We start from the raw sequence: 10,909 nt of genomic DNA on the forward strand, positions 1-10,909 counted from the left end.
TGGAAAAAATTCTCAACTGAAGTATAAATATCGAGCAGAAATTTGTATCATTCAGCAAATTTGTGCACTTTTCCACTCAAGTGACCACCATTATGGAAAGGGACCGTATTAATTTTCCAATCATTATAGGCTTTAATTCAGGTTATAAAATTCACTAAAGATTTCAAACTTGGTCAAACATATTTGCTACACGATTTTTGATTTGCTTTCGAAAATTATATTTAAAAAATTCGTATCCTTACGTGTGTTTAAATACGATTTTTCTGCGTGGCGTAAAATTATAACACTCATGCATGTTCATATGATAAATATACTTTCATTTTGTATAATTTTTGCTTCGAATAATACTGCGTCCTCATGTGCGATTTCCTAAACGACTACTGGTATAGAATTCGTAGTTTTAAAATGGATCGATTCAGAGATTTTTGAACCTCTCAAAGTCTAAAAACCTTCAATATATTTTTATTTCATCATGCCTATTCGTCATAATATTATTATTTGACTTTAATCTCTCTAATCTCGCTGTTCAATATATGGGTAGCTATATGGCTTGTTTTCTCTAAAATTACAAAACACAAAATTACGTATTTATTATAACATAAACATTCTTATCTCTTAGTCATACTTAAAATAATTTGAAAAATTTCTCGAGTTACCATGGCAAATTTGCGATTTTTGAGAAACAGTGAAAAAATGCGAGTTGCAATGAAAATAACCCTTGCAAATATCCGCATTTTGAAAGAGATCAGCCTTCATGTTTCCATCCGATGGATTTCGTTTCTGCTGTTTAATAAAAAATATAGGTACATAAATTGTTCTTTTATGTAACATGCAACTGCGGGTGAAATTAAAAAACTGCAATAAATAACGTGTTGTTTATAATAATATATGATAAATTTCGATTTATCACTGTCACTGTCATATATTTTAAAATGAGTGAGAAAATGGTTCTCATCGCATTTTTGCGACTTTTAGCCCTGGTTCAAACGCGTACGTTTCGAACGCATTAACAACAATAGTATCAGTTGTGGGGGCTCATTGCGTGTCCTTGACAAATTAAAATGCTTGTGCATGACAGTTGTTGTATAATTTTATATATAATTTGTTCATTTCAATACTTTTGATTTGTAAAACAAAGAAATTACAGCCGACGAGTGTACAAGTCTTTACTTATTTCAAACCGCTAAATCCTGTGGAGTTATATGGGAGTTTAATGAGAGTTAACATCAAACACTGTCGTCATATTTGATCTTGACAAATAAACTTTTGTAATTCCCATCTTTCCTATGCTTTGTCTGTTTGTCTCTAGACAAACTCAATCTCATGCACAGTGGGTTTCAGTGACATTATTTTTTGTTATTTATCGTAAATTTTAATTAACATGTCTGCATGTGCCGGACAGGTAATTCATGCATACACGTGATTGTTTCGTACGTACAATCCGTTTTCCGGAAACAAAATGAAGAGTTAATTTTGTCCCGAAAATTCTGAATCTAGTACAAGGTAAACGAAAACAAGCAGAGTTGGGTTTCCACGAAAAATTTGAAAATCGTGTGCAAACTTTAATTTTATATATTATCGGTATTTTGCACAAAGCTTGACATTAATTCTTGTTATTTATCGTAAAATTTAATATACATCTCTGTGTTGGACAAGTGAATCAATGATAGAAGCAAGTTGAAGAATTAATTTTGTCCTAAAATTTTTCTTTTCACAAATTAACGTTCATTTTCTTGTAAAAACAGCAACCTTCTAAAGCGATAAAGATCTATAATGGTTCGTGCACGGGTCCACGCGTGTTTGATATTTTTGTTATTATTTTATCGTAAAATGTATTTATTATTAAATAATAAAGGAAGTTAATGTTATACGGGTCTTCGTATCGTAGTGTCGCGGGTCCTAGGACGCTTGTCCGGTCGGCTACAGTTTGCCTGATCGAGTTGTTAGTTGCTTGCGTGACCCATCCCGCCCCTTTCCCTAACGACTTCACGCGATGTTGTGAACTCTACGGGAGAAGCGTCTTATTAATCTCGCTGGGGTTTGTTTTTTTTTTTGTTAGTTTGTTTTGCAGGATTAAGCACAGTTCTTTTCACACCCGTTTTGGTCGTGGAATGGGTGTTTGGGGTAAAGGTAAATTCATTAATGATCGCCACATTTACAGGTATTTTTTTTTGTTTTGTGTGTGTGTACTTTGATGTTCGTATCGTTTATTCCACGGTTTCACTTCAGTGACTCACGTGTGACAGTTGATCACGGGATGGAGGAGGTACCGTTAAAATAGCATGGTTCGTTGAGTTATTATCTGCGCCGAAAACAGCAAACTCAAAAGAAACACCGTTTCACCCCTAGCCCGACCGTTTCGCTCGGATACCGTCTCCATCCCTACCGATCGGCAGCGGGCAAAAATATAGTGTAAGAGCTGGTGTGCTATCGTACTGATGTGAGCCTTAGGATCCGTTAGAACGTTAATTTTAATTAACATGTCTGTATGTGCCGAACAGGTAATTGATACATAAGTACGTATACGCGTGCACGTTTTCCGGAAACAAGTTTAAGAATTAATTTTCTCCTGAAAATTCTGAGTTTAGTAGAAGGCGAACGAAAACAAGCAGATTTGTGTTTCTACGATAAATTTGAAAATCGTGTGCTAACTGTAATTTTATCTGAAAGGGTACTAATTCCGCCCGGAGATTAGGAATTACACCCGAGATTTGTGACAGAACATAGCGGAATCAAAAGTTGTCCAAATTCTATGTCGTGGACCGTGGAATGTTGCAATCGATTGCAATCATTGCATGATTTCAATAATCGAAAAATAGTATCCGACGTTTAGTGTTTATGGATTTGAATTATTTTTGCTGTTTTGAAGATTTAGCTATAGTAAAGTATCAATTAAGTCTATATGACTATAACTGCATGCAACGCCTGCAGCAGGTAACAGTGATTTCATTTTACCTTTACGGCTGTAATTGTTTGACTCATTTTTGAACTCCAAAAAATGCGAAGCATCAGCTATTATATTGAGGTCTGGCTAGCTCAGGAAAAAAATTGCGTCGTTTGAAATGGCGAGGGGTCGCTGCATTCATGTATTTCTAGTATATTATATCGGTATTTTGCACAAAGCTTTAGACTTAGTTTACACTAGCCGCCAAAGTCTGTGCATCGCTCTGCTAAAATGTTTGGGTTCACAAATTAATATTCAATTTCTTGTAAAAACAGCAATTTTCTAAAGCAATAAAGATCTTTAAAAACATCAAACTCAACGGAACTAAACCGTAAAGCTGGCAGGCAACTGGGTGAAGATATTATTTCGAATTCAATTATTCTAGTTATTTGCGTGTTGTCGAGCGTAATTTACTTTCTTTTGGGGTACTGCACCAAATCTACAAATTTCAGACTTGTTGACATTGTGTTACTACATTGAATAGCAGCTATAAAAAATTCTACTCAGATTGAGATAATTTATGACAATACCAAGACGTTGAGTGGATGCGAATGAACCGAAGAGAAATATTAGAATAACCATGGGATTCACAATAGAAATGCGGTCGTTAATTGTTACCTGGAATTTCTGGAAGCTTGAAAATATATTTAAGGGTGTTGTTATTTCCTATTATTATTATTATATTCGTATCATCAGACCGTAAAGCAATCAATTTGAGAAGAAACCAGTAAATAAATGTAGTAGATCAGTAAAGTAGATCTACAGACATGAGACAATTTAATCAACCGGAATGTATTTTTTGAGTGACCTTGAGTCATTTGCTTCAAACCTCTCTGCATAATTCTTATCTATATGGCAATTTGACTCTTTATGAGCATGTTGTTCAATGGTAGGCCTGCTAGCTCCTATAATAAGGTATTTAATGATAGTTTTCTTATTTTTATGACCATAAAACTCCTATTCTTGCCTGAATGCCGCAGAGCTCTACAAAAATTGAAAACGTGGGGTTTTACACACATTTTATTTTTATTCTATGTTTGATTACACAAGGATTTCATTTTCATTATTCTAAATCTCAATAACAGAGAGTGACTCTGACATGAAATTCATCACAACTTTATTGATACATTCAAAAGAAATATTGTTGGGAAGAAACATTGCAATACGTTTCTTATAAATTATTTTTTTCAACTTATTATATAATTATTTATTCTTATACTTTATGGCAACACACACTTCCGGTGAAGTGGTCCATCATACCTTCCTGTAATAGACTGACACTCCCCCGCAAATAGACCGGCTATATTAAAAATTCTGAAAATCTTTTACACATAGTAATTATATTTTTAAATAATTGGAGAAATATTAATCAAACTATGGCGAATATTGGTGGTTTGAATCTCTGGGAAACATCTACACTTCAAATTCTCCTGAGGTTTAGATCAAATTTTTGGACCAAAAAAATATCCAAGAGGAACTTACTTAATCTATAAACCCATATTTAAGTTGATTAGGAATGAATCATTACACCGAGCAGCCATAAAACTCGACTCTCATGGAAATATGATTTTCCCAAGCTGTCGGATGAAGACGAATGAACCGAGCAGAAATATGAGGAATCACAGTTTGATGGACAGTCGTATTGTGATCGTTGTTACCTTGGAATTCCTGTAATTATGAAAAAGAGCAAAAAGCTTTGAAAATTTGTAGTTTCTCTTACCATCTTGAACTTCATTGGAGATATTCTTCAAGAAAAAATCTTTCTCTATTTTCCACTGCAAATTGTACTTTGGTACGCGTAAACCAGCGTACCAAATTTCATTGCTTAAAGTTATGTCTTGTGTAGTCCATTGTTTTCAAAATAATAGTGTGTCAGATACAGCGGTGGATGAGGAGTAAACCAGAATAAATTACACGGACTAATTTCAATTTCGAAATAGCTTAATGACAAGGCTGTTGGTTATTCATTTTAAAGAATATTTTTGAGTAAATTAAAATCTACCAATAGTCTAGCAAATAACAGCTGTAGTGATTAAGTTTATTCTGATTTACACAAAATCCATCACTGATCAGAGATATTTTGAATCTATTGTGTTCGATGTGTGTAGTTACCACGTTGCATAAAGTAAAGCGGAAAAAACGCAATCTCGCCTTAGGTAATTGTTTAAAGTAGATAATAAAGTCGTGAAATGTACATGTGCAAGCCTTCAGCTATCTCAACCCATTTTGCTGGATAAATTACTATACACTAACCGCTATCGTGTTTTACCAAGCATACCTGGCTTGATAGCATCCCCTTGGGTATAATTCGAGAAACACTTCCCTTCTCGGCTGAAAGAGATGGTGTAACTCTTAACAAATTGATTCGCGTCATTGCGTCCTTGCGTACCGATTTTTGTGATGAGTGTAACTCGTTGAAAATTATCTTGAAGCCACTCATTGAGATCATTGGACAATGCCGACCAGGATTCAAATTTGCCACTAGGCTGTTTGAAATTTAATCTTCCATTAGCCACACGATAACCACTATTCCAAATGCTTGATGCCGTGATTTGACTATCAAGGATACTACGATCTTCCATCCCAAGAGCCTCTGTACGTACTGTATAAAACGAATCATTGTATTTTTCAGTAGTTCTGTTATTCTGCTAACCTATATGCGGTATAAATCGCCAAAGACAGAATAAATGTTCGCAGCCATGGGGGCATCACTTCATGTCAGTTCTAAGGGGTGGCGAGGGGTGAGTGGGAGTGATAGTGCATAAATGAGATCATCTGTATAATAAGGAACGTATAAATATGACTTATATATCATTCACATTCTTTTCCATTTCAAATTTATTATAACGCTTCTGCGGAAAGGCCAGGTTGACTCTTTGTCAGGTGAATAATTTATTCGAAACAGTTAATATGATACGCAAGCAGATACGGAAATTTTTTTTCTGAGAACAAAATCTCCTGAAATTGCATGCTTTTATAATTTTAGACTTTGTTGTTCCCATAAGCATCAAATGAATATGAATTTTAACGACGATCATCGTGGCTTTTGAATATTTAAAAAATTATTCACCGAATGTGAGTAATTAATTGTTTTAGTATAATTACTAAGGCGGTAATAGGCAAAGCGAATCTTCGGTAGAAAGTACACGTTTTACAAAAGTAAACAAATATCTGGACACTGAGTTTTACGGCGATTCAAATAAAACAACGTTTTCCGAAATTAAAATTGAAAAGCGTTTTTCACTTTATTTGTGCTTTCAGGAACACTATTTTTGTGAAAAAAAGTATTTCATTATACGTTACTTTCGCAAAAACAACTCGACGCCATTTTGCCAAATCCGCTTAGGTTATTATCGTGCAGTAATCCGACGTCCGTCGACCAATTAGACGCAAGCATTTTTAATAGTAATTTTTGTAGTTATACTGAATAATATTTATCATCATTTCGTCGTAATGTCATTATTACCGTTTTCACAGCGTTCTCCTTCAAAACACTTTGAACACCGGCAAGAAAACTGTTTTCCTATTGGCCAAGTCATTTTCCCGCCATTATGACATTCATTAATTTCTTCCCTGCAGTTGGCCTTCGGAATAAAAAATAATAACATTGTATAAATAACCTTTAAAATCGAGTATGGAGGAAGCAATTAGTTTATAACTTGTTTTATACAATATCTCAAATTTGTCTCGTAAAAATCTTACGATTTGTGCCAACGTTGAGGAGATTGGAACATAACTTGATACAGGCGAATGCACGCTGTATTAGGCATTATTGTGAGTCAATATTTAAGTACATATTTTAGAACAATTGTGAGTTGTAGGGATAAACGAAGGTATTCTCTTCCTAAACTTCACGTAGGAATTGATAAAAAGTACTGACAATAATTATTCCTCTTTTGGCGTGGGATTGAACAACAAAGCTACGTTGGAATGATAGCGATATTAAAGAGCTTTAGATTTGACTACAGCTCCCGCTACGGCTACAAAATTCGTCACTGTGGCGCGAAATAAACGTTGTATGCATACGCCACCTCGTACTGGCATGATAAAACTCTGCAAACACAATAATAAATGCGTGTTTATCCTATCAAGTATTTCGGAAATTTTACGCCTACTATTTCGAAAAATACACATAATCAAAGGCCACGGTAACGAAAAACAGTTCTCTCAAATTATTTTCTGAAAAAAAACAAGAAAATGTCAACTTGCTTTCTAAATCACGTAGTGAGGATTACGAAGTTTTTTTTAAAATGTCGTAGTCAGATGGGCGACGGCTACGAGTCTATGGCGTCAGTACGAAGTATCACGAATATCACGTCAATGTGACGAATCTCGTAGCGGTAGCGGGAGTCGTGGTCAAATCTAAAGCTCTCTAATAATACTTACAAACTGACTCCGATCCACTTTAGCTTCGTGAAAAGTCCAGACTTGTTCTTCCCTTGTTTCGTGGCGTTCGCTGAATTTATGCTCAGTTGTGTTGGTAAGCTGACAGTTTAATTCATCTCCCCGAGTTTTTTCCTTGTAACTAAATGCGACACAAAAACGATTTTCTGCGCATCGAAGTTCACAAAACAAATCCCTTTCCTCTGTAAATTCAGCGATAACATTGTTCCTCAAGCGTGATCCTAAAACGTATTTACCCCAGTAAAGGGTTTTTGTATTTTACGCGCAGTAAAGTAATTAAAGTAATTTTAAAATTGACAAAATGAGCTGTAACTCATAAGTTATTTGTTTCCGAGTTGAGTTAAAATCGGTCTTCCAATTTTGTACAAATAAAGGTTTTTTCGTAATTTTCGAAAGTAACCCTCCACAGCCCAATTCAACTTGCAGGAATTATTCTTTGCAATACTACGCTTTGTGTCGCAACGCTCAATACCAGCTGTAATGCGTGATCTCATGAGTCAAATTGCGCCCTTAAAATTTACTTTAAACTCTCAAAATGGTCGATATTAACTGATATTATTATTTAAAATTTCAACAAAATTGCAATTGTCAAACTTAATCGACATCCAGTTACTCGATTTAGTTTAGAAAACCTTCACATCATATACTCTAATAATTATATACATAGTCATAATAAAAAAGAATGACATTTTAGTTCTATTTTGGCTTACCAATACGAATTGCCAGATATTGTGAAGCAATGAGAAATACAAATTGCAGCTGCAAAAACATGGAAGATTGTAAAAACATCCGAATAATAAAACGTTTCTTCATTTTTCAAATGCGGTTTAATTCCTCCTGTGTTTACAGAATAAATATACACATATGTTGATGTTCCTTCAAACATGCAACAGCGAGAGAAGGAGTAAATGAAATACAATCTCCAGATTTCCTGAATTTCCTGAAGACTAAACAGATGATGAATCTTCAATTTTCCGCTGTCACTCAGTCTATTGTGTTTAGCTTTTTTTTAAGCTTTACTGAGCTTTTTCTTGGCATTTTTAATAATTATATATAGCCTAATTACAGAAACCCGAGGTTATTATTAATAAAGAGTTTACGATTCAAGACGCGGCCAGCTCGAAGACGCGCTTGCGAAACAAAAAAAGTCCAAACGCGGAACAGTAGGCACGCGTAAATTGTGGTCTAATGTCAGCGTTGTCATTCTTACGACGCGTTCAAATGATGTAGTTTTGCGGTTTCTCGACGACATGAAGCGCAGCTGCAACGTTACAGCTGTTTGATAGTTTAAGTGTAAATTTTTATAGAGCATTTTTCTTGGAAAGAATATTCTTAACTAAAGTAAATATCAAGCAGGAATTTTGTTCCTCATCATTCAGCCAATTTGGTTACTTTTCCAGTTAGGAGACAGTGGAAAACCACCCTACTATTTTCCAGTTATTATGGGCATTAATTCCAGTAATAAAGTCAACAAAAGGATTCGAACTTGCATGGGATGCACAATCAGGGTTGACGTTACATTATCTCCTCTTAAGGCCATAATTTGTGCCATTTTTCTTGCGACTTGCAATGCAATTCTTCTTTTGAGAGATGTAAATTTGGCTAAACTATCCAAATTCATGCAATTCATGGCCTTTCTTACACTTACATTTTGAAGCTTCCTCACTAATTTACATCTCTCAAAAGTAGAAACGCATTCCAAGTTGCAAGAAAACATTGCCATAGTCTTTCGACGCACCAACAGAGGCAGCACATTTGGCTGACAGCCCCCTATTTGGTTTCAAATAGGTCGCTTTTTTCTCATCGAATGTAATTCAAACAAAAGATGATGAGATAATAAACCTCATTAACATATAATGATCAATTGCTTCAATTGCATTCGACGCGACCAAGATGCGACGTTTAACCTTGGCCTGTAGCAATTGGAAGACCAACGTGTTTTTAACCGTGCGCCGGCATACATAAATGTAGCAAAACAAATAAGAGGGACCAAAACAAAATTTTCAGTTAGGAATATGACATAGCATCCTCGGATTTCGAATGATACTATTGCTACCTCGGCAAATAACTATTGCAGGTGCTGCATGTATATGGAGTCAAAACTAATGCAGATTTTAAACTACACAAAACCAGACCTGCACGTTTTTGCGTCAAAGCCCAAAGGGTACGACAGCTGTGTCCATTGAGGATATTATTCTCAGCAAGGCACGATCGTCTGCTCGCGACCATGTGATAGATTTCGTAAATGAACACCTAAATTTATCAGCAATTAAATGATATTTGTGACTGATGTTTTTGAACTCTAATTAAATAAGCATTCAGGTAACGAGATTCTTGCTATTAGTATTGGCTTACTGTGGAGTAAAATATAGACTGAAAAGAATACTTAACGTTAACAGAGTTCTAACTATTATACAATTATAGGTAGATAATAATTATAGACCATTAAATTTAGGGGCTGTTCACATGAGCCCGGTATTGACTGAGTAAATAACAAGCACGATTCTCAGTAGGCGTGTAATCATACTAACTATAGCATGTGATTGTTCTGTTTCAAAAAGACTTATTTCAAAGAATCTTTTTACATAAAACTTACCTGCTCGATCAACACCTGCATGGCATGGCATAAGCTCGATGCTGTAAGAACTTATCATTAGCAAGTCTGCCTTTAGGAATTCAACAACTGATAATCCTGATCAAAGCCGTAAGACTCAGAGAAACGGTCTTGTTGGCACTTGTCTTGTTAGCACGAGACAGTAAACAGAGGGTGGAGGGGGGCAATAAGGTCCTTTTTCCCCCGAAAAACTGCACACTTGTAATCTTCATTTCACCATAATATTGTTTACTTTAACTTAATTTATTATTATTGCCCTGGTCAAGCATCAAACATTCGAATACTTTGCTGAGCACAGTACTGCGTAGACATTCAAACAGTAATTCCTATTCGTTTGTAAAATACTTTTCCGCCAATGCCCCGACAACACGTTTCTCCATTCGAACACTTGTTCATATGAATAACATTTTACGTACGTGAGCCTATGCATGCATGGTGTATCAGAACATGTACAAACACTATAATTTGCATAGCTAAATCCTATTTAACTCAGAAATACACAAGGCCTATTCTGTCCTTGACTACAGTGAAGTTAACTGTTTTTTTATACAACTGACCCCTGGGATTTGGAAATACGTTTCATGTCTTGTTTCTTGAATAGTCACACAAATTCGTACAGTTGGAATTTCGACCGTTCCCGTTTTCCCGAGCGTAATGAAGTAACAACAGTATCACAGGTGTCCCAAAAAACTCCAAAACTATGGAAATCACTTATTGTTAAAATTGGAATTAGGCCGTAGGATGAGCATCCAAAAAATGCAATTCCGTTGCACCCCTCGTGAAACTACATAATTTTCACATGAATCAATAGATAAAAACTTACTTTATCAGAATCCGTCGCTCCCCAAGTGAAACAGGTGCACAAATGGGAAAAATCCTCCAAAGTTTGCTATATTCGCGCTTCGAAATATTCGAACCGCCATTGTTTTAGTAGCAAATACGCATGC

At 35.3% G+C, this 10,909-nt stretch overlaps 1 protein-coding gene across 1 annotated transcript; it reads right to left on the bottom strand.

The window, feature by feature from the left end:
* Positions 1-4,468: 4,468 nt before the first annotated feature.
* On the bottom strand, positions 4,469-9,975 carry LOC114534379 (lactadherin-like). The gene is made up of 3 exons (XM_028555820.1): positions 9,945-9,975; positions 5,223-5,546; positions 4,469-4,602 (listed from the first exon to the last, which is right to left on the bottom strand). Exons 1-3 carry the CDS (start codon positions 9,973-9,975, stop codon positions 4,469-4,471), a joined length of 489 nt encoding a protein of 162 aa, XP_028411621.1.
* Positions 9,976-10,909: the final 934 nt, after the last annotated feature.

The sequence above is a fragment of the Dendronephthya gigantea genome, unplaced genomic scaffold (assembly GCF_004324835.1).
Source record: "Dendronephthya gigantea isolate DGI-Jeju-01 unplaced genomic scaffold, DenGig_1.0 000099F, whole genome shotgun sequence".
NCBI lineage: Eukaryota > Metazoa > Cnidaria > Anthozoa > Malacalcyonacea > Nephtheidae > Dendronephthya > Dendronephthya gigantea.

Bases quoted from the DNA above. Each gene is read 5' to 3' on its own strand.
- LOC114534379 (XM_028555820.1), bottom strand. From the start codon at position 9,975: ATGCCATGCCATGCAGGTGTTGATCGAGCAG. The intron at 5,547-9,944 runs GTAAGTTTTATG...CGTTTTATACAG, and splicing joins TGCAGGTGTTGATCGAGCAG to TACGTACAGAGGCTCTTGGG. The intron at 4,603-5,222 runs GTATGCTTGGTA...AGGAATTCCAAG, and splicing joins AGGGGATGCTATCAAGCCAG to GTAACAACGATCACAATACG.